The following is a 24,827-nucleotide window of genomic DNA, read 5'->3' on the forward strand; positions in this document are numbered from 1 at the left end:
TGATATCAACAGTGACGCACTGTTGACAGAGCAGAGCGGTAGGGAAGGAGGCGCTCTGTTGATGTGACATCACAGAAAGCAGGAGAAACTCCGGTTCATGATCATTCTGAGTCAGAAGACACTGTCGCAAGGCTGAACAGGCAGGTAGTTACCAACTACCTGCAGATAAATTCTTAGCCCCATAGCCAAAAAGCCCAAAGTCTCTCATAAACCCTTTAAAGAATAAATGGAGTGGTGGCCAGGTATCTGACCTTCTGCTCTCTATTGTAACAGGAATAAAAGTTCTGTATTCTGCCGATCGGCGCGGGACCCAGTACTCAGACACCCAACGAGTTATCACCTATCCTACCATTAGATGATAACTTGTTTTAACCAGACAACCCCTTTAAGAGTGACTATGTAAGCAAAAGCAGGCATCTTCAACAATTCTTAGCTCTGGATAATACAATTGTAGGCCAAAATAGACCTATATCTCTTTAATAAAATAATGGGATAGTGCCTTTAATTTTAGAAGAAGCGTAAATCTGCTAGTAGCAAAATCAATTGTAACGTATAATTGACATTAGAATATTGCATCTAACACATATCATTTACATTACAAATACACAAATTTGTCCAAAATAGTCTATTTAATGATTAAGTGATATCTATGCGCACTATTCTCAATACATCAGATATTACAACTTTAACAAAAAAAGCTTTCACCGAGCACCACTCACTTACCTCTTTGTTTAGAGTGAAGTTTTCCACCACATTTTTCTTAAGTGGAACGTTTCCAAGATCGTAGCTCACGGTGAACAAATGGTCGTCCGCGGTCCCAATGTCCTCATCATGCACAGACAATTCCAGGATGTTCTGTGGATAGCAGGAAATATTTTATAACTTTTGTTCTTTGCATAAACTTCTAATCAAAGCCTGTTGACTGAATGCAGTCAAACAAACTAATAGTATAGTGAGTAGTTTACATCTCAGGAACCTTAAAGGGGTTTCCTCATCAACATACATGAAATTACAAAGTGCTGGTAACAAAACAATCATCTGTGCAATTTTCCTAGTTTTAAAAATCCTCTCCATTCTCAAGAATGGAGGTTTTTTTTTATTCTGTTGTTTACTTCTATTTATCTAGGTTACTGTCCACCACTGCAATCTTCAATGGCTGATTTCCTAGGCAAGGAGCGCAGTGATTACGGTATATGCCATTTGCTACAGAACTTGCAAGCGCTGAGCTGAAACTTTAGATCTGACCAGCATTAGTGCTCCTGCTCTACTCAGATGCTGCAAAGGCAAACCTGCCTCTGCTTGCAACATGGCAGAATGCATAGTCCAGGCCAGCAACACTACCATGCTACTACTTGTCAGGAGGCCACATTTTAAGTCATGTATGAAAATGTTTGTGACAACATTGCAGTACACCTTCCATACCATTTAGCACCCTCCGCACATTTCTTCTTGTCCCTTCTCTTACTCCCCCCAACGCTGTGAGTGTTTCACTACCAAATAAACATATCCTTTAGGATGTACATATATTGGCCTCAATTCATCAAGACCAGCAATCTTCACGCCGGTCTTGATGAGGGGGCTGGGTGACATGCGCACACACCTCCATGTGCACCTCGCCACAAATCTTACTCCAGTCCCTGCTGACACCTTAACCCTTTGCAGCTCCACTAAGTAACACCTCTCAGCACTCTATCAGTGTAGGAGCCTTTTGCAGGTGTCATATCACCAAGGAAAGGTATCTTGGTGACACATCGCTCCATCTCGAACTTGTCGGCAGCAGACACCATCTTACTATATTATAATCTGGGATTATGTACAAATTACAGAACTGTTCCATTTTTTTTGCAGAGAAACATGTAGGAACCACAAATATAATGAATTGGGTAATTTTCTTGACATATACGTACCTCTGACAAAGCACACAAATGAGTTTGCACAGAGCCTTATTTTTGTCATGCACGAGATTCTTACTTCTTACCTTAACCTGGCTGTGGATTCTGAAGTGAAATGTTTCATCCCAAACAGGGTTTGCATTATTCCATATTGTCTTGGTTCTCCTTCTATCTGACAAAGATGTTGGAAGTTGCAAGCATACGTAGCAGTCCGGTTTGCTCACTGTGTGCAGGTAGAGATGCCTTTGAGTAAGCTGAACATACATATCACAGTACAAACAAAACATAAGTCCCACAGTGAGTAAGTAAGGCTGAATGGTAAAGGACTTATTACTTCGCTGGATAGGTTATTGTATTGAATGCTGAGATCCTGACTATATAGATGGTTGTTATATTCTCAGCCAGTTAGAGTAGCCAAGGTGGACAAGAATCATTGCAAAGACACCATTGAAAACTTGTTCTGAATATTTAGTTATCACCTATACACTTTCAACTAGGTTCTTATACATTACTTTGTACAGAATAATGGTATTTATGAGCCATGTAAAAAGATGTCCTTATCTATTATGCAGCCCAGATAAAGGAGGGGGACATAGCAGCTTGTAAAGGGTTAACCAGTAAGAGGAGGACATAGCTGCTTGTAAATGGTTAATCTGAAAAAGGCAAAATCACCTGATTGAAAAGGGTTAATTCGCATAAGGAATTAGTAGTAAAGGGTTAGTCTGCAAACACAACTCTCACTACATGCTGGGGCAGGATTTACCTGAGTTTCTATTTCTAGCCTACTCCTCCTAATGTCCCATAATACACAAGAATTCATTTTTCATCTCTTCTTACATAACTACATCTAACATGAAGTAAGATAACAGCACAGATATCTCCTGTGTTTCCATAAAATCGTATTTCCAAGCTTGGAAACAGAAAGTCTCACACAGCTGTCAAAAGAGTGAGATAGTAAGAGTCTTTGTTTCTTAAAGAACCAGAGTTATTATGCCAAAGACAGGACTTATTTAGTTTTCCTAATTATATGTAAATTTGAAAAGGTCTTGTACTTTGGTCTCCTTTTACTTCATAAGGGTTTTTTGGAGATAGATTCTCTTTAATTTCGTTATTGTGCTCTGCATTTGGAGCAAAACAATGATATTCATGGGAGAAGTTTCAACAATTTACATTTCTAAAAGAATAAAGACTGGGATTTACAGTAGCAAAGGGGAAAAAACGTATATTGTAATCTGATTCTTCTGGGTGAAAATTTCTGCTACCAAAATCAGATATGTTATATACGTAATTATAATAGGAAGGAGAATGTTAAAAGTCTAAACTAAGTTGCACAAACATTAGGTGTCTCTACATTTCACCAACCACACCTAAAATCTATTTGCTTAATATACAGGATGGTCCAAAAGTAGGTGGACAGAAAATAATAACATTTATTTTGATTTATATATAACATTTTATTTAGTAACACAAGCATAACATTGACAATTACATTTTATTCTGAACAATAATACAAAAGCCCTTAAATGTTATCAACGCAGGTGCTCAAACTGTTTTCCATTACAATTTGCACAGCTTTGAAGTCGCCTCTTACGCTTCGACAAACTTTTTGCACAAGTCTCTTTGGGTATTAATTTCTTGAAATGCATCTCTTATGCAATTTTTCAAATCACTGACACTTTTTGGTTTTCGACTATGAACTTTGTCCTTGAGTACTCCCCAAAAGAAAAAATCCATTGGGGTCAAGTCTGGTGAACGTGCCGGCCAATCAAGTGGGCCTCTTTGGCCAATCCATTTATTAGGAAATGTTTCATCAAGATACTCGCGGACTACTCTTGAGTAATGTGGAGGGGCCCCATCTTGCTGGAAATAAAGATCATTTGAATTAGGCTGTTGCTGTAACTGGGGAACAACTTGATTTATTAGAATTTCGAGATACTTATCTCCTGTGACTGTTCCATAAAAAAATATTGGTCCTAAAACACCAAAACTTAAAATACCACCCCAAACATTGACACCAGGCACATTTAGTTGTTGCTCTAATGTTAAATGCAGGTTCTCATTATACCAGTAAATACAATTATGTCTGTTAATATGGCCGGATAATTTGAAAGAAGCTTCATCACTCCACATAATATTACTGTATCTAAAATTACTGGATTTTCTTCAATTTCTTAAGCATAATCTCACTAAATTGCAGCCGCCTGTCTGGATCATCCTCCAAAAAAACATGAATTAGACGTGGACGATCAGCTTTCCACCCAATAGATATCAGGATTCGCATGATAGAAGCTCGTGAAATTCCCAATTCCAAAGAGGATCTAGTGGACTCTTTTGGACTCTGAACAAATGTTTCAGCACAAGTTGTTTATTATCTTCTGTACAGACTGTTTTGGGTCGACCAGTTTTTGGAGCATTAAGGATTGAGCCAGTGGCATTGAATTTGTCACGAATGCGGTAAATGGTTTGTCTCTTTGGGGCTTGAGTACAAAATGTTTCAACCCAATTTGCTCTAACGGTTTCAGCATTTTGAGATTTCCAATACTCTGTTAAAATCCATTTTCTTTTATCTGTATTTAAATTATTTGCCATTATGTGTTATCTGAATTATCTGAAAAGAAAACAGATTTGGGAGAGATCTATCTGTGAAAACTAGATCTGTAAAACTGGCTCAGTTGCCCTTAGCAACCAATCAGATTCCACCTTTCATTTTCCAAAGAGTCTGTGAGGAATGAAAAGTGGAATCTGATTGGCTGCTAAGGGCAACTGAGCCAGTTTCACTTTACACCATGTTTGATAAATCTCCCCCTTCATAACCTTATTACACTTTCTGTCCACCTACTTTTGGACCACCCTGTATATACTTCATTAAAAAAATGAAATAATTTTTGCAAACAATGGATGACATGTAATTAGGTCAGGCATAATGAAACATTTCTAACCTAAATTTATGACTAAATAGTACATTTAGGTGTCAGGTACAGCGCAGTGAAGGATATGCCATAAAAGTACAATGGATGTGACTTCCACCACTTAGCTCAGCAGTTTATAGAACTCCCAAACAAAAGTGAATGAAGAGAGCTGTGCACGCCGCCCTCCATCCACATAGATGTGAAATAAACAGGTCAAAGAGGTGGAACCTGCATCTATTTGACAAAGTTTTAAGAGCTTTAAGGAGTCCAAAAATATCCATTTTTTTTAAAGTAGAAGACTGTTCCGGAGTCGTTTCTTTTCTCTGGAGTTTTATAAACCTGAAGTGTCTTTTTTTTTTTTAGCTTTTTTTGGTTGTTTCCTGTTTTTGTGACTTTTTTTAACTAACCTTTTTATGGTCGTCATTTATTTATTTTTTATTCCATTAAAACAATGATGAAGATGCTTAGCAATTTTTTTTAAGCAAAAACACTGAGAAAACACTCAAAAACGTTTCCGTTTTTTTTTGTTTGTTCATATTTTTAGCCTTCCCATAGACTTTTAATGAAGAGGCATTGAGTGGCTTCCAAACGGAAAATACGTGAACAATGGTCAGGTCACTTCTTTGAAACACTTAACTTTTTTTGGGAAACCTGAGGGGGTGAAAATATGCTTAAAAGCCTGAACAGATCAACAGGAAGCATTTTTTTTTTTACATAGAAATGAATATGTTCATTCTTTTGAGTGTTTTCTCCAAATCCTCTGAAAAAGAAACATTGTGTGAACATAACCTTAAGCACCACTCTGTTTTGTTTTTTTTTCGGTGCTCATCGCTCTTCTTATTGAAAGGTTGCAAACAGATTGCATAACAGTAAAACACTATATAACTAAAAACTCATTTTTTCAGCAGCCAATGGAATGATGCAGACAGAGCTTATAACCAGCTAGTAGACTTGCTTGGTAAAAAGGAATAACTTACCGACATCTGTCCCGTGGATGTTTTGAGCATTTAAAATCCTCACGCTTAATTCATAGCTTGATGCCTCCTCCTGTAAATAATTTGGTCAATTTAATTAATTCAAAATTTAGCAAAAATTTTAGAACATCTACATCTATGTGATTCCGGTCTCATGAACCAAATCCATTTTATGATAACAAAGTTAAAGTAAAATACAACAAAGTGTCCTTAAAGGGTCACTGCCATGATTGAACACTTATGGCATATATGTAGGATATGCCATAAATTTCTAGTAGATGCAATTTACATCAATAGGACCCCCATCTATCTCAGAAACAGGGACCGGTTGCGCTACAGATGAATGGGAATTCTGAATACCTCTCCACTGACAGCTGCAGACGTCAGGGCCCTTCTTTGAGATGTGTGCAGGTCCCATTGGTGAACTACCCATACCGCATCGGTCGTGTTACATTTTTTCGGCAGATGGTGTAGCCAGTGCTTACGGTATATTCTGCTGATAAAATCTAACAAGCCAGAACAATGTTTTGAAAAATAAAGATCATTTATCAGACATCGGTCAAAACAATCAATTGTTTCACCAGAGCAGCCAACAATTGTTTGTTATGGTTGAAATCAGCAATTTTGGCAAGCTTTTATCTTATGTATATGGGGTCGTATATTCCATTATGGCTCCTAGACCCCCTCACCGTTGTCACGTCTGTATGCCCTATTGGCTAATATGAGCAAAGGGTTTTTTTAAACTGCATTACCTCTTACCCACCCCCCATGCAAAAAAAAAAATAACTATAGGTTCTCCGATGTCATATTGTTAAATGTACAGCATTACTGTCACGGTGGTGTCACGTCCCCCTGGGAGATCTGGAGTTGAAGGTCACTATGAGTAATGAATCGCAGGTCCTCTTTAGAGACGGTGTGATTCGTGTCCTATTTTAAATGGATTTCCTTTCCATAAGTGCTTAAAGATTTAAGGACTCTTTCCATGCTGGCTGGGAACATACAGTTGCTGATATGTTAGCTCTGGGCATTCCTTGCTGGTGAAAGAATCTTCTTCCTGGAAGAGTTAAGCTGTGTAGTGTTGGAGTTGGGAATAGTGGCTGGAGGGTTTTGTGTGCAGTAGTTTCATGAGTGTTAGCTCCTCGTACTTATTCCTATTTAGTTTGTTTATTCCTCCTTTTCGCTATTCTCCTCCCTATTTTTGGTGACTGTTTTTTATGATAGTGGTCTTCAGTTATCCCTGTCTGTCTTTGTGTCTTGTTTCCCTTATATTTCTGTCCCATCCCTCATGGAGTGGGGGAGGGGACAGATTAGGGTTTAACATGAGCATGGTAAGGTTGGAGACCCAGGCCTCTGTACCATGAAGCGTACCCCTGGGACAGGGATAGTTAGGGTCCCAGTTCCAGGGACAGTTTTATGCCCTTCTTTCTTACTTCAGACCATCACAGTTATGTATCTATGGGAAACCTGGATGAAAATCAATATGTACACTATTACTTCTCTCTGAAATTCTAGAATTCTAGAATATGGAATCCAGTTTTGGGCTCCACATTTTAAAAAAGATATTCAGAAGTTAGAGTCAGTTCAAAGGCGGGCAACTAGAATATTACAAGGGATGGAGGCCTCTCATATTACAAGGGATGGAGGCCTCATATGATGAGAGGTTGAAAAAGTTGAGCTTGAAAAACGACGCCTCAGAGGGGATCTCATTTACATGTATAAATATGTTTGTGGTCAGTACAAAGGTCTAGCACATGACTTATTCCTTCCAAAGACTATACTAAGGACCAGGGGGCACTCATTACAGGTGGAAGAAAGGCGATTTCGGGACCTAAACAGGAAAGGGTTCTTTACAGTCAGAGCAGTCAGGTTATGGACTGCCCTCCCACAAGAGGTAGTAATGGCAGATACTATAACAGCATTCAAAAAAGGGCTGGATGATTTCCTTGATACACATAACATTGTGGGCTACAGTTAAATTAGACAAAATGTTACACCTATAGTAGTACTTTTGATGCAGGGTTTTTGTACTGATCGCCTTTCTCGGGGTCAAGAAGGAATTTTTCCCCGTGATGCAAATTGGCTGAATGTATCCTGGGGTTATTGCCTTCTTCTGGATCAATAGATTTAGGTACAGGGATTTTAGTAATACCAAGTTTTAGCTAAATCCCTAGATTTTTGCTAAATTGGCAACAATCTAATATGTATCTGTGGTAGGCCGACAGTCAAGTAAAGTATGGTCAGACGTTAGATTTCAACAAGCCCTTAAAAATAAACCAATTGGTTCTAAAGGTGCTACTATAAATCTTGGGAACAGTGAAGAACATCATATTAATGAGAATAATTAAAAGATTCAGTACCTCCAACTACTGAGCATAGTGCTTGGACACTATTAATAATCGCAGCCAGTGGAGTAATGATGAATAAGAGAGAACATTGAAAAATACCTATTGTTATCTGAAATACCTAACACCATTGCAGTTTCCATTGTTAGTAACATCTGTACTCAATGTTAAATATTTCATTATAGCTTATGACAAGCAATTAACCAGAGGATTACAGCGTTTTTCATGCCTGGAAGGCTATAGTTCTTCTCTATAGATACAGCTATCAGCCACCTTAGTCTGAGCTAAAAGACAAGTATGAAAGTTATTTCTCAAACGTCTTATTAAATATATTCTTATCAGATAGCTGTATTGTATAATATGTTACATATACGTGGGGTTTCCAATTTACTGAATGGAGCCCGCAATATGTACAATGAATTAAATCATTCTGCTTGCCATGAAAATGTCCAGGTCATCAATATATATCTACTATAACCTTGATTCTTTCTATTAGAAAGAGTATATAATATATATATATATATATATATATATATATATATATATATATATATATATATATATATATATATTTATTTATATTTATATATATTTTGTACTAGGTCTTCAAATCAAGGAACATTTCAACATTTCACTGGTGACGAAGACATGGCTTGTACATAGTTTGGTCTTTTCTGTGGTAGCATACAGATGCAAAACCTGGACGGTAAAGAAACAAGACAGAAGAAGAATCATTGCCTTTGGAATGAGGCTGGATGTTATCAATACCATAGATGGCAAGAAGAACAAACAAATGAGTCTTGGAACAAATCAAGCCAGACATGACACATCATATGAAGAGAGCAATCACAGGATAAGGACATCATGGTTGGAAGAATAGAAAGAACAAGGCGAAGAGGAAGACCAGCAACCCGATGGTTTGATACTATCAAGATAAAGGCAGAGAAGACCCTAGAAGACCTATCTAGGTTTACACAAGATCTATTTTCCTACAGAGCTTTCATCCAACAAGTCCTCATGGCTCAAGGTCGAGCTGAAGGCTGTTAAATAAAAATTATGTATGTATATATATATATATATATATATATATATATATATATGTACACACAGTATATATATACAGTACAGACCAAAAATTTGGACACACCTTCACATTTAAAGATTTTTCTGTATTTTCATAACTATGAAAATTGTACATTCACACTGAAGGCATCAAAACTATGAATTAACACATGTGGAATTATATACTTAACAAAAAAGTGTGAAACAACTGAAAATATGTCTTATATTCCAGGTTCTTCAAAGTAGCCACCTTTTGCTTTGATGACTGCTTTGCACACTCTTGGCATTCTCTTGATGAGCTTCAAGAGGTAGTCACCAGAAATGGTTTTCACTTCACAGGTGTGCCCGGTCAGGTTTAATAAGTGGGATTTCTTGCCTTATAAATGGGGTTGGGACCATCAGTTGTGTTGTGCAGAAGTCTGGTGGATACACAGCTGATAGTCCTACTGAATAGACTGTTAGAATTTGTATAATGGCAAGAAAAAAGCAGCTAAGTAAAGAAAAATGAGTGGCCATCATTACTTTATGAAATTAAGGTCAGTCAGTCTGAAAAATTGGGAAAACTTTGAAAGTGTCCCCAAGTGCAGTTGCAAAAATCATCAAGCGCTACAAGAAACTGGTTCACATGAGGACTGCCCCAGGAAAGGAAGACCAAGAGTCACCTCTGCTTCCTAGGATAAGTTTATCCGAGTCACCAGCCTCAGAAATCGCAGGTTAACAGCAGCTCAGATTAGAGACCAGGTCAATGCCACACAGAGTTCTAGCAGCAGACACATCTCTACAACAACTGTTAAGAGGAGACTTTGTGCAGCAGGCCTTCATGGTAAAATAGCTGCTAGGAAACCACTGCTAAGGACAGGCAACAAGCAGAAGAGACTTGTTTGGGCTAAAGAACACAAGGAATGGACATTAGACCAGTGTAAATCTGTGCTTTGGTCTGATGAGTCCAAATTTGAGATCTTTGGTTCCAACCACCGTGTGTTTGTGCGACGCCAAAAAGGTGAACGGATGGACTCTACATGCCTGGTTGCCACCGTGAAGCATGGAGGAGGGGGTGTGATGGTGTGGGGGTGCTTTGCTGGTGACACTGTTGGGGATTTATTCAAAATTGAAGGCATACTGAACCAGCATGGCTACCACAGCATCTTGCAGCGGCATGCTAATCCATCCGGTTTGCATTTAGTTGGACCATCATTTATTTTTCAACAGGACAATGACCCCAAACACACCTACAGGCTGTGTAAGGGCTATTTGACCAAGAAGGAAAGTGATGGGGTGCTACGCCAGATGACCTGGCCTCACCAGTCACCAGAGCTGAACCCAATCGAGATGGTTTGGGGTGAGTTGGACCGCAGAGTGAAGGCAAAAAAGCCAACAAGTGCTAAGCATCTCTGGGAACTCCTTCAAGATTGTTGGAAGACCATTTCCGGTGACTACCTCTTGAAGCTCATCAAGAGAATGCCAAGAGTGTGCAAAGCAGTCATCAAAGCAAAGGGTGGCTACTTTGAAGAACCTAGAATATAAGACATATTTTCAGTTGTTTCACACTTTTTTGTTAAGTATATAATTCCACATGTGTTAATTCATAGTTTTGATGCCTTCAGTGTGAATGTACAATTTTCATAGTCATGAAAATACAGAAAAATCTTTACATGAGGTGTGTCCAAACTTTTGGTCTGTACTGTATATATATATATATATATATATATATATATATATATATATATATATATATACACATACACAGTCATGGCAAAAAGAATGTTGGCCCCTCTGAAATTGTTCCAGAAAATGAAGTATTTCTCCCAATTGCAATTACACATACTTATTTCCTTTGTGTGTATTGGACAACACAAAAAAACAGAGAAAAAAAAGGCAAATTGGAGATGATTTCACAGAAAACCCCAAAAATGGGCTAGACAAAATTGTTGGCACCTTTCTAAAATTGTAGGTAAACAACATTGTTTCAAGAATGTGATGCTCATTCAAACTCACCTGTGGCAAATAACAGGTGTAGGCAATATGAAAATCACACCTGAAACCAGATAAAAAGAAGAGAAGTTGTCTCAATCTTTGCATTGAGTGTCTGTGTGTGCCACATTAAGCATGGAGAACAGAAAGAGGAGAAGATAACTGTCTGAGTACTTGAGAACCAAAATTATTGAACAATATCACCAATCTAAAGGTTACAAGACCATCTCCAGAGATCTTGATGTTTCTGTTATGATCTGCAACAAGTACTAAGGAAAGATAGGGGAAAGCTGTCGCTACAGTAAGACTAAGCTGAATCCCTACGATGTAGCGGGCTGCCTGTTCCTAGCGAACAGACCCGCCTTTGTCCTCGGCTAGTCTGAACGAAGACCTAAAGCATAAGGGGAGGGGTCCCTAAAAAAACTAAGGACTGGGACAAAAAAGGGACACCTCCTAAACAGAAGTTGTTGCAGAACACAAAAAGACAAACTGACAAAAAGGTACTAGAGGTCCCAGAAGGACCAAGCAAACTGACAGAGAAAGGAACCGAAGCACCTGGCTAGAGAAACAGTCAAACACTGAAGTCCAGCACAGCCAAAAGGGTGGAGCTGGAATATAAAGGCAGATGGTCACGTGACCGCAAAACACAAGATGGAAAAAAACAAACAGGAGGGTTCTAACAGTTTCTTTGTCCGTGGTGCTCAACATAATCAAGAAGTTTACAAGCCATGGCACTGTAGCTAATCTGCCTGGACATGGACGGCAAAGAAAAATTGATGAAAGGTAGCAACGCAGTATAGCCCAGATGGTGGATAAGCAGCTCCAATCAAATTCCAAAGAAATTCAAGCTGTGCTTCAGGCTCAGGGTGCATTAGTGTCAGCGCAAACTATCCGTCCACATTTGAATGAAATTAAACGCTATGGCACAAGACCCAAAATGACTCCACTGCTGACACAGAAACATAAAAAAGCTATACTGCAGTTTGCCAAATGGTACATGAATAAGCCAAAATTCTTCTGGGAAAGTGACTTATGGACAGATGAGACCAAGATAGAGTTTTTTGGTAAAGCACATCATTCTACTTTTTACTGAAAACAGAATGGGGTCTACAAAGAAAAGTACACAGTACCTACAGTCAAGTATAGTGGAGGTTGAAAGATGTTTTGGGGTTGTTTTGCTGCCTCTGGCACTGGGTGACTTGACTGTGTGCAAGGCATCATGAAATCTGAAGATTACCAAAAGAATTTTGGATCGCAATGTAGTGCCCAGTGTCAGAAAGCTGGGTTTGCGTCCTAGGTCATGGGTCTTCCAGCAGGACAATGACCCCAAACATACTTCAAGAAGCCCCCAGAAATGGATGGAAACAAAGTGCTGTGGAGTGAAGTGGCAGCAATGAAGTCTGAATCTAAATCCCATTGGACACCTGTGGAGAGATCTTAAAACTGCTGTTGGGAGCAGACACCTTCAAATATGAGAGACCTGGAGCAGTTTGCAAAAGAAGAGTGGTCCAATATTCAAGTTGAGAGGTGTAAGAAGCTGATGGTTATAGGGAGCAATTCATTGCAGCTATTTATGCCAAAGGGTGTGCAACCAAATATTAAGTTGAGGGTGGCAACAATTTTGTCCAGTCCATTTTTGGGGTTTTGTGTGAAATTGTCCAATTTGCCTTTTTTCTTTGTTTTTTTTTTGTGTTGTTCCAAGGTTTCAAGAGTGCCAACACTTTCGGCCAAGACTGTATATATATATGGTATATTTTTGTGCATGTTTAGCTCCTGTAGACTAGAGGAAAAAATACATATACAGAATACGTGTCCTTTAACGTAATTACGATATCCAAAATTACAATTATTTTGATTTATTGATAACTCCATTTAGCGTTGTAGAAAACAAAATAGCTTTTCACCCTTCCAGACCAAACATATATATCTTCAAGGAGTAAAATGATGCTGAATAGCAGAATAAGTAGTTAAAGAAGACCAGTAACTTTACTACTAAAATTAATCAATAATAATGGCCCCTTAGTTGCATACATTGATGCTTAGCAATCACTAATGTGCATACTTGTGGGGAGTAACAGTAGGGAGTACAGAGGTTGCAATTACACCTGGGTCCTGATGTCCATGTGGCCTGATATATTCGAAGGGACTTGACACACATTTTGATCTAGGGCCTAAAGACGTCTAATTCCACTGTAACTGTGCAAAAGGGTTTGACAGTAGTGACTTATCCTTCAATAAATACTGTAACATCAAGTATCAAACATCCTTCTGCATTTTCATTAAACTGCAGCGTTCTCGATCCCTAGGACTTTTTCTGCAGCCTCATCAATTGTGAAAGTAGCAAATCCAGAACATGACCACCGTTGCAATTTTGACCTTCAGCTCCCCTCTCTATATATCCGAGACAGTGAGACAGTGAGCAGAGATACAGGTTTGTGACTCACCCAGTGGGTCTGGTCTTGTAAAAGATTAGTGATGAAGGAATATAATTATAGTCAGAAAACAGCATTATATCAGGTCCTCACGTTCCTTTATTAGCCTATGACATGAGACGGGAAGAATGTACGTATTATGTCACATGTCTACACTGCAGATGATACTGAATAAAGAGGTAATTGATGGGCATGTTCATAATATATGTCCAAACTGTTGATGGTAGTCGTAATAAAAATACACATCTGCATAACACTTACAGAAATGTTAACGAAAGGGAACCAGCTAAAGGTTTATACACTGGTCCTGCAGCAAACTGTATTCCAGGCTATTAGCATCATTGACAACATGGAGGTAATTATTGGCTTTGCACATTGTAGCATTGAGCCAGTGGCATACCACTAATCGTTGCAGACCTCTTGGCCGATATGGAGCCTGTGAGTTGGGAGGGCCAGATGTGAATGTAGATACAGTCGAATACAATGGTGAAACAGTGAGACTTCGGCTCCCCGCACCACCACTCAGCTTGTGCAACTGAGCCTCAACACAGAAGGCGCGATTACATCACTAGATCGTACCTTCTGTGCGGATCCTCAGTCCACATGTTGCACTGACCAGAGAAGCGCATTGGGGGCATGGAGCTAGGTGAGTTTTGTTTTTTGTTTTTTTTTTTTATTTGTGGGGTCATCATACTGTTTGGGGGACTATTGTGGAGGAATCATACTACGTAGGAGCCATCATACTGTGTGAAGGAGTGACTTGGAACATCAGACTGTGTGGAGAGCTGAGAGGACATCATATTGTGAGGGAAGGGGTGACTAGTGGCATCATAGCGTGTGGGGGGGACATTGCAAGGGGATCATACTGTGTTAAGGATTATTGTGGGGCCTCACAATCTGTGTAGGAGTATCATAGTGTTTATAGGGGGTCAGTTTGGGGACCTTATAATGTGTGTAGAGCAATTGTGAGGACATCACTGACAGGGGACTGTAGGGACACCATGCTATGCTGTGGGGACATTGTACTGTGTTGGGGCACTGTGGAGATATTATACTATAGCTTTTTTACTTGGTGAGATAAGCCACCACCAGAGAAGTTAACAGTGGGTCTCTCTTAGAGAACACAGTAGCACTTGGCAGAGCTGAGTGGTCCTGTGTATGTTGGAGTCTTGATTGATGGCCATCAGCTGAGTGATTGGACAGCTATCTATTGTGTATGGGGGGCTTTAGTTAGGTCTGCTAAGAATCTGATATCTATGGTGGACATACACATAACATTAACAGCAGCACTTACTAAAATAACCTGGATATTCTGTCTATAGTCTACAGATAAATATCAAATGTATATGACCAGAGAGTGAGAGATGATGCTTTTTAGCAACTTTCCTTTCTGGCTCATAGTGAATGCAAGCATGTTTTTCTAATATTGGACCACCCTTTAAAACCTGATTATCTGTCATGTTCCAATTCTTCTCCAAGGTGTTAGATGGGCTTGAGGTCAGAGTTCAGTTCTGTGCAGGTAAGTTAAGCTCTTCTACATGAACATAGACAATTCCATACATTTTAATTCAATTGTGATGCTAATGCTGGCATCCCTGTATGATCCCTCTTCCTCTTCCCAGCAGGGACGCTGACATAGTCACAGCTCTGGCCGCGCGACAGTGTCCATGATCCCTGCCGTGGTTTCGCTGGGCCTACACACACCGCACAGGTCTCCCGGCACGCCTAGTGCGCGTGCACACGCTTCCAGATTCTTAAAGGGGCCGCGCGCTCCCTGACTCTTAACCCCTTTACCTCTGAAGGCTGTTTTCACCTTCCTGACCAGGCTAATTTTTACAATTCTGGCCAGTGTCACTTTATGAGGTAATAACACTGGAACACTTCAACGGATCCCACGGATTCTGAGATTGTTTTTTTCATGACATATTGTACTTCATGATTGTGGTAAAATTTATTCGATATCACTTGCGTTTATTTGTGAAAAAAATGGAAATTTGGTGAACATTTTGAAAATTTCGCAATTTTCAAACTTTGAATTTTCATGCCCTTAAATCAGAGAGAGATGTCACACAAAATAGTTAAAAAATAACATTTCCCACGTGTCTACTTTACATCAGCACAATTTAGGAACCAAAATTTGTTTTTTGTTAGGAAGTTATAAACGTTAAAAGTTGACCAGTGATTTCTCATTTTTCCAACAAAATTTACAAAACCATTTTTTTTTAGGGACCACATCACATTTGAAGTCACTTTGAGGGGTCTTTATGACAGAAAATACCCAAAAGTGAAACCATTCTAAAAACTGCATCCCTCAAGGTACTCAAAACCACATTCAAGAAGTTTATTAACCCTTCACGTGCTTCACAGTAATGAATGGAATGTGAAAGGAAAAAGTTAACATTTAACTTTTTTCACTAAAATTTTACTTTAGACCCGATTTTTGTTATTTTCACGAAGGTAAAAGAAGAAATTGGACACCAAAAGTTGTGCAATTTCTCCTGAGTATGCTGATACCCCATATGTGGGGGAAAACCATTATTTGAGCGCACGGCAGGGCTCGGAAGAGAAGGAGCACCGTTTGACTTTTTCAACGCAAAATTCGCTGGAATTGAGAGCTGACGTCATGTTGCGTTTGGAGAGTCCCTGATGTGCCTAAACAGTGGAAACCCCCACAAGTGACCCCATTTTGGAAACTAGACCCCTTAAAGAACTTAAATAGATGTGTGGCGAGCACTTTGAACCCCCACGTGTTTCACAAAAGTTTATAACGTAGAGCTGTGAAAATAAAAAAATCACTTTTTTTCCACAAAAATTATCTTTTAGCCACAATTTTTTTATTTTCACAAGGGTAACAGGAGAAATTGGACTCCAATTGTTGTTGTGCAATTTCTCCTGAGTACACTGATACCCCATATGTGGGGAAAAAATTACTGTTTGGGCGCACGTCAGGGCTCGGAAGGGAAGGAGTGACGCTTTGGAATGCAAACTTTGATGGAATGGTCTGCGGGCGTGATGTCGCGTTTGCAGAGCCCCTGATGTGCCTAAACAGTGGAAATGCGCAACAAATGCCCTTTTTTGGAAACTAGACCCCCCCCAATGAATTTATCTAGATGTGTGGTGAGCACCTTGAACCCCCAGGTGCTTCACAAAAGTGGCATACGTGAGTTGTGTAGCATTCGTCAGGTTGTCATACGTCAGTTGTGTAGTGTTCGTCAGGTTGTTATACGTCATTTGTGTCGTGTTCGTCAGGTTAGCATACGTCAGTTGTGTTAGTCAGAAATTAATTTAGTAGTCCATGGATCGGTGGTACAGTCTGAAGCATTCTTTCATACACAGGCCAGGTTTGTTGGGGCAGGTGTCACATTGATAAATGGTGTCCTTGCGTATTCCCCTTCTGTAACACACTCAGCACCTCTTTTGTGACTTACCTTTTTTTCCACTTTGAGGGACCTCCCCCGGGAAATGTTGGCCTGGTACAATACGAGCACCTCCAGTTCCGGAAGTACTGGGGCCCGCTCTTTCACAACTGCCAAATATCAGGGCCTTGATCACTACCTCCTGGGACTGAAGGTACAACATAGCGGTCTGGCCTACACATCATGATAGCAGGAAAGCGTTGTGCATTGCAATCTGTACGATGTGCACGGCCAACTTCTTGTACCACACCTTGGCCTTTCTCAAGGCACTGTACGGCTGGAGGACTTGATCAGAGAGATCAACTTCCCCCATGTACTTATCGTACCCCAGTACACAGTCTGGTTTGGTGACCTGTGTAGAGGAACCTCGTACAGTGCTGGGGGTGTTGCCATCACCATGTATGGTGGTTAAAAATAGGACATCCGTCTTGTCCTTGTACTTGACCACCAGCAGGTGGTCGGTACATTGGGCTCTGCTGTCACCCCTTTTCAGCATCTGCCCAATTAGCATCTTTGGGAGGCCTCTCTGATTTTTGCAGACAGTACTGTAGGCTGCGGTACCTCGCGCACAGAGGGACTTATACCAGCATCCCTTGCACACAGAGGGATGCTGGTATAAAAGTTATCCACGTAGAGGTGATAACCTTGATCCAGCAGTGGGTGCACCAAATCCCACACAATTTTCCCACTCACTCCCAGGACAGGGGCATTTAGGAGGTTCAATCCGGGAGTCCTTCCCTTCATAAACCCTAAACTTGTGGGTGTACCTTGAGGTATTCTCACATAGTTTGTGTAGCTTAATTCCATACCCTCTAACTGGGCAGGTACTGCTGGAATAAAAGCCTCCCCTTAAAATTGATTAGGGACTCATCCACACAGATGTCCCTTTGGGGCACGTACACTTTAGCAAACTTGTTGTTGAAGTGCTCGATGACCGGCCGAACTTTGAAAAGACTATCAAAGTTGGGGTCATCTTGTGGAGGACACCGTGCATTATCACTATAATGCAAGAATTTCTGGATGGCCTCAAAACTTGTCTGGGTCATTACCATTCGGGACACTGGAGTGTTATACAAAAACGTCAACACTCCAATATTGCCAAACTTCAGGCTTCTTCAGTATCCCCATGTGAAGGACCATGCCCCAAAACGTCATCATTTCTACTGCATCTACAGGAGTCCAGCTAGAAAATGATGAGGGGTTTTGTGCCAAAAATTGCTGAGCGTACAAATTAATTTGGCCCACCAATAGGTTTACAAAATCCTCAGAGAAAAAGACTGAAAAAGTATATTTCTGTGAGGCTGGTGGTGTCAAACCTGATTCCTGATTGTACCACAAAATCAGGAATCAGTGGCTCATAATTTTCAGGAGGTGAGGTCCATACGGGGTCAGTAATGGAGGGCGCTGGTTCACCTTCTGTCCTGGGGCATCTTTGTGGCGTTTCAGCATCACCTCAGGAGGAAGAGGAGGAGGAAGAGGAGGAAGAGGACGAGGAGTCAGAGTGGGAAAAATAAAGAAATGTGGGATCCTCTCCCTCACTGTCAATGTCGTAGGCAAAGAAAGCGTATGCCTTCTCCACTGAATAGCGGGTTTGGGACGAGCAGGACGACATTTTTTCTATGTATGTGGTGTTTGTGTCAGTACTTTATTCAGTTGTGTGTGTATGAGAGTGCTCGGTGTAAACTTTTTTTTTTTTTTTTTAAGAAAAAGATAAAAGAAAAAAAGCAACAACCGGAGGTGATGCAAAGGGGGGGAGAAAAGAAAGTCAGTGAAAAAAAAAAGTGTAAAACAGCGAGCCCGAGTGCGGATCAGTGATCTGCGTCACTGATGATCGCTTGGCGGCTGCTGGATGTGCGCACGGAGGTGGTGCAAAGGGGGGAGGAAGTGTTAAACAGCGAACAAGAGTGCGGATCAGTGATCTGCGTCACTGATCAATGCTCGGCGGCTGCTGGATGTGTGCCCGGAGATGGTGCAAAGGGGTTGAGAAAAAATAGTAAGTGGAAAAAAAAGTGTAAAACAGCGAGCACGAGTGCAGCTCAATGTTTTGCATCACTGATCAATGCTCGGCGGCTGCTGGATGTGCACACGGAGGTTGCGCAAAGGGGTGGGGGAGAAAATGGATAGTGACAAAAAAAAGACCTGGAAGACAGTGAACACGGACGTTAATTAGTGATTTGCGTCACTGATCAGCGCTCGGCTGCTGCAGGACGCACGAAAAAAAAACCTGGCAAAAATAGAGCGATCAAGTACTGATCAGCAATCAAGTACTGAGAGAGGGGGATTGAGGTGGATGAGGAGAGATCAGGCAGGGATCTTTAGCAGCAAGAGCAGCGATTGTGGTGTCACAGGCTTCTGTGGCACTACAAGGCCCAGCACGGCACACAATCTGACAGCGTGACCGCCCTGGAAAAATCCTCAGCTACTATGAGGAAGTGCAGGGTGGTCACCGCCATATCACAGCGCGACTGTGCGCTGTGATTGGTGCGATCGATGTCATCGGCCTCAGGCGAGGCCTAGCATTGCCAGGCACCAGCCTATGATCGGTACTCTTAATGCACCGATCCTAGGCTGGACATGTGATTGCCTGAAGCACTGAGAAATGCTGCGATTGGCAGGGGGGGTGTCTTCACCCCGCGGGAAGACGACGCCATCTTCCCTGAGGGAAGATGGCGCCGGAATCTTAATGCGATCACTGCGACTGCGGTCGTGGTGCCGCATGAAATATGAGATGTAATAATACGCTCCTGGTTATTAAGGCCCAGGGCACAGGGACGTATTATTGTGGCTCACATCAGAAAGAGGTTAAAGGGGCAACGCACTCACTTTTGAAATGCCCCCAGCCAATAGCTGGGAAGCATCAAGTATATAAGGCACGCTACCCAGTAGGGAAGTGCCTGAGCAACGTTCTCCATTTAGTAGTGTTGTGCAACTAGTGAGTTGCCTGGTCCCTGTGTCCTGTGTTGTAAGAGTCTGAACCTTTTCCTTTATGCCATGTTATGTAGTCCTCAACCCTGAAGCTGCACCTGCGGTACCTGAATCCTGACACTGCACCGGCACTACCTGAACCCTGAAGCCCCACCTGTAGTACCTGAATCCTGACACTGCTCCGGTGGAACTTGAACCCTGACACTGCACCTGCGGTACCTGAGCCTGACACCGCTCAGGCGGTTCCTGAGCCTGACACTACTCCTGAACTACCTGAACCCTGACGCCGCTTCGGCGGCACCTGAGCCTGACACCGCTCCTGCAGTACCTGAACCCCGAAGCCGCATCAGTGATACCTGAACCTGAAGCCACTCCCGCTGTACCTGAACCTGTAAATGTTCCGGCGGTACTAGAACCAGCACCAGTGTCTGTCCTGGTTAGCATTCCAGAATCCGTACGGTGTGAGCCTATTCCAGTATCCGAATCCAGTCCTGCCTGTGACTCTGAGTCTGTGGCCGTTCTGCCCGGTGACTCAGATCCCGTGTTGTCTGAACAGTGTCTGAATCCTATCCTGCCAGAGACTCCGAGCTCATTCCGTGTCTGCCACCCTGAACCCTGGGGTCAGCAGCTGCAGTACCGGAGACTGCCTAGGAGTGGTACCTGGAGGCTATCAGCAGCTCAAGTCTAACCCCACCATCTGGATCTCTAGCGAAAGCCAAGTAGCTGCTTAGTTATGTTCCTCCTAGACAACCCCGGTCCATGGCACAGTGGGTCCACGATCCACGCGTGTGACATCAATATGCAGTTTGGCAAATTCCATTCTCCCTTTTTTATGATTTGCTTTCAACAGTGGTCTCCTCCATAGACTTCCATGAAGTCTATTTTGGTCAAGAAAGCGACGGATGGTGCAATCTGACATTGATGTACCTTGACCTTGAAGTTCACCTCTAATTTCTTTAGAAGATGTTCCAGGCTCTTTGGTTACTAATCATATTATCCAACTCTTCAATATGACATCAATTTTCATCTTGCAGCCACGTCCAGGGACATCGGTTACCATAGATCTTAAACTTCTGTACAATATGTACAACAGAATTAACAGGAACATCAAACTTTTTGGAGATGGTCTTATAGCCTTTACCTATAATATGTTTGTCTATAACATTCTTTCTCTTCTTCTGAGACAATTCTCCTTGTCTTATTTTGGTACAGGTCCATTGTGGTATACATGATACCAAACAGCACAGTGACTACTTTTCACTCTTCAAATAGGCAGACTGACTGATCACAACTTTGTAGACACCTGCAATGCTAATTATAGGATACACCTTAATTTAGCATGACCCTATGGTCAACTTATTTTCAGTCATTCCTAGGGGTACCATTAATTTTGTCCAGGTCAGTTTCATATAGTTTTTTTTTCTTGTGAACCAAAATTCCAAAGCAATGAATGATACTCATCAGATGATATTCAATAAATTTAAATTGAAAATTACTTTAGTCAGATTCAAGTTATCTCAGTGACCATTGTGGGTTTTTCTTACTTTACCAGAAGGGTACCAACAATTTTGTCCATGTGTGTACTTTCCATGTGTGGTTCACAGCGTCATAGCTGAGCTCTTGTCACTCCCTGTCCTATCAAGTTCACAATAACTGCATTTACAGCTCCACTCTGGGGCTTTTGTAAGGCTGGCATTAATATAGTGGCTTGCTCCTATAATAGTAACACATTAAAACACAAAAAAAGTGACTACCAGAAAATGCTGGCAGGATCCACCAACTCCTCTTAGTATCCAATTAAACATTTATCCCAGCATTAAAACTGACAAAGCACATTAATCATCATGTATAGTCTTAAAATAAAGCCACCATGGCAATCATCTGGTCACTTTACTTCTTTCTCAGCTAGACTGGTCAATCATTCTCCAAATTCTCAATTCATTGTTAAAATCTGTGTCCGGCGAATACAAATTTTCTTATTACTGAGATAAGCGATGACAGTTGGTGCTCATAAAGTTCTATGGGGAGGGGAGGTGGGAGCAGGCAGGTGCGAGAGGTTTCCTCTTACATAGAATCTTGTAGAACCCAACTACCATCTCCTATCTCAGTAATGTAACATTCTGTCTTCACTGAATACAAATTTTACCCCAGGATTGAGAATTTTGAGAATGATTGATCAGTCATGGCAAAGAAAGAAAAAAAAATTATTGGATAAGATACATTACAAAGTTTCTTATTTTCATGTGTACTATTAATTAATAAAATAAAAAACGAAAAGGCTGGTTACTCTTTATGTTTCATTACGTACATCCAAATCCCTTGGAGTGAAGATTCATATATTTATTTTTTTTTAAACTTTGTTACAAAATATTAGATGTACAGGGCAATGGTAATATTTTATACCTCTTTCAAATATTAAACTTTGTAGTTTAGGGGCCAGGAAACAGCAAACATAGAAAACATTTTAAGAAAAGATGCAAATTCTGGGATTCAAAGGGAAAGAAATTGTTTGTTAAATCTGCTAGAAGTTCCTTTCCTTAAGAATATGGGCACATAGAAGAGACCTCACACAGATAATATCTCCCAACATGTTTCTATGACATATTAGAAGATATAGTAAAGCTGAATTTCCCTTTAATTACTCCCATAGAATTCAACTCATATGTTTCAAAATGTCACAGATGATACGAACAAAAGTAAACGTAGCTTACCTTGTAGAAAGTTGAAGGAGATATTGTATTCATCCTAAACTAGTTAAGGTCCCATACACGTCAGGAATCTCAGTAAGTGTCTCCGACTGTCCTCATGTCTCTTTGCTGAATGTCATTTTACACAGTCACACAATGCAGTGATCCCTCCCATCATAATTGTTTTATTTAGTCCCATCTTCCTGGTGTCAGCGATGACACCCCATGTCATTCCAAACCTGTGAGATGGCACAAGGAAGGAACACTGGAGTTTATATTATGTATCTATACCGTACGTGAGGGTGGATTCATTGTGTGGGAGTAGAAGTGGCTTTGAGCCCAGGCAAAGATGTGATGAAGTCAAAGATTTACATAGTATTAAAATGTATTTCCAACTATCCAGATAAAAATATATATATTATACTGCTGGAATATGTACAATTATCTATTTTTTCTAAACCACTTGCATTGCCAATTTCATTTCTAAATTACAGAATGGACTGTCCACAGTTCTCACTGTCTCTTCGGTTTTTGCTTTCAGTAACGGAGGTAGCACCTAAGAATCACATTACATTCTACACTGGAGGCTTACGGCAGTGTTCTCAAGTTATTAAATTGCTTTTATTAGTTAGCATTAAAATACGTAAGTCTGCAATTGACTTGCTTTTCCTATCTGCTGTCACTATGCTGCAATGAGAGCTTTTATCTTACATAGTATACAGCTTATATCATGACGAACAGTTGCAGGAGAGACGTTAATGCCTAACATCTCAGGCACCTCTCTTCAGCCTATAGATTGATGTATAACAATCAGCTGCTCACCTCCCTTCCCCTCCCTGTCCCAGCTCCTGATGAGCTGCTTTTATCAGTTCTGTGTAATCATAATCCCCCACACACCAGCATCACAGCTCTCACTGATCCTAGCCAAGTGCATTTTCAAATGCAAATTTATGTAGCATCGGCGTCTCAGCCTTCTGCCGGGCAGAGACGCCGTTCCCCTCATCGCCGCAGTCCTGGTCTGGCGTCTTCCTGCTCCCGGACTGCTGCTACTGTGGTGCACTCTGCGCGCAGCTTCATGGGCACTGTGCTTAGGGCGCGCGCGCGATCCCTCCCTCTTAAAGAGGCCGCGCGCGCCGTCCTAAAAAGTCCCCGGCCAATGGCCAGAGGACTTCCCCTATTTAAAGCACCTCCTCCAAAATGGAGGTGCCTGTGCAAGGTTGTTGTACCATGTGCTAACACTTGCTCCAGCCCTTAGGTCCCGCTGCCTGTCAGTCCTGCCCGTCAGTCTGTCTGTCAGTCCCGCCCGCCAGCCTAACTGTTCTGTCCTCCAGTCTGTCTACAGCCGTGCCCGCCAGCCTACTTACCCAGACCACCTGTCTGTTACCTGTCGTGCCTGCCAGCCAGCCTACCTGGAGCACCTGCCTGTTACCTGTCATGCCCGCCAGCCAGCCTACCCGGAGCACCAGCCTCTTACCTGTCGTGCCTGCCAGCCAGCCTATCCGGAGCACCTGCCTGTTACCTGTCGTGCCCTCCGGCCTGCCAACCCGGAGCACCTATCTGGCTATCTGCCGTACCAGCCTGCTCATCAACCCGGACCACCCGTCTGCCTTCCTGCCGAGCTCATCCGCCGTACCGGTCAGTTCCTGTCATCTGACCCGTGGGAGCCACCTGCTCTCACAAAAGGTCGGTCTCAGAGTGGCACCTGGTCCACCTGCCCGGTTCCTCCCTGGTATACGGAGTCGACTAAGCCGCCGTGTGACCTTGGTCGGGCCGTGTAGGCACTTAGTTACGCCCTTCTGGTCCCTCCTTGCACCGAAGCACAGAGGTTCGCCCACCCGGACCCGTAACAATTTATTTCTATATGCAAATACAGTAACACTGCAGAGCAAACCACTGATAGCTGAATCTGTTACAGCAGAACTTGTGTTGAGCTTTATAGTTCTGCTAATAATAATGGCTCTGCTACTCACCAGAACTATCACTCAAGGAAGTGTGCCCACCTTACCAGAAATCAGGAATTAAGGAGACTGTAGAGTTGTTAGCTGCTCAAGAGACAACTTGAGAATAACCCTTTAAATCAAGTAGATAGCTAGATAGCTTGGAGCTCTGGTGGTCTGTGCTGCTATTAATGGGGTTGTCCGGTCAAAAGTGATAAGTCTGCAGTCACTCTGTGTGACTGAAAACTTATGAATCCCCCCAGCGCAGACACTCTGCGCT

General features: G+C 41.6%; 1 protein-coding gene across 3 annotated transcripts in view; it reads right to left on the minus strand.

The window, feature by feature from the left end:
- The window catches only part of LOC141153742 (cytosolic phospholipase A2 delta-like), a 98,227-nt gene extending 75,311 nt beyond the window's left edge, over positions 1–22,916 (minus strand). For all 3 annotated transcript variants that reach the window (XR_012247347.1, XR_012247346.1, XM_073638838.1), the window contains exons 1-4: positions 22,635–22,916; positions 5,779–5,848; positions 1,979–2,115; positions 724–855 (exon numbers count right to left, since the gene is read on the minus strand). Coding sequence is in view for 1 of the 3 variants with exons in the window: in XM_073638838.1 (XP_073494939.1) it covers positions 724–855; positions 1,979–2,115; positions 5,779–5,848; positions 22,635–22,667 (372 nt within the window). In the remaining 2 variants the exon portion in view is untranslated. The remainder of the gene's footprint in view (positions 1–723; positions 856–1,978; positions 2,116–5,778; positions 5,849–22,634) is intronic.
- Positions 22,917–24,827: the final 1,911 nt, after the last annotated feature.

This window comes from Phyllobates terribilis, unplaced genomic scaffold (assembly GCF_046119375.1).
Source record: "Phyllobates terribilis strain yellow unplaced genomic scaffold, ASM4611937v1 Scaffold_7__3_contigs__length_470593459, whole genome shotgun sequence".
NCBI lineage: Eukaryota > Metazoa > Chordata > Amphibia > Anura > Dendrobatidae > Phyllobates > Phyllobates terribilis.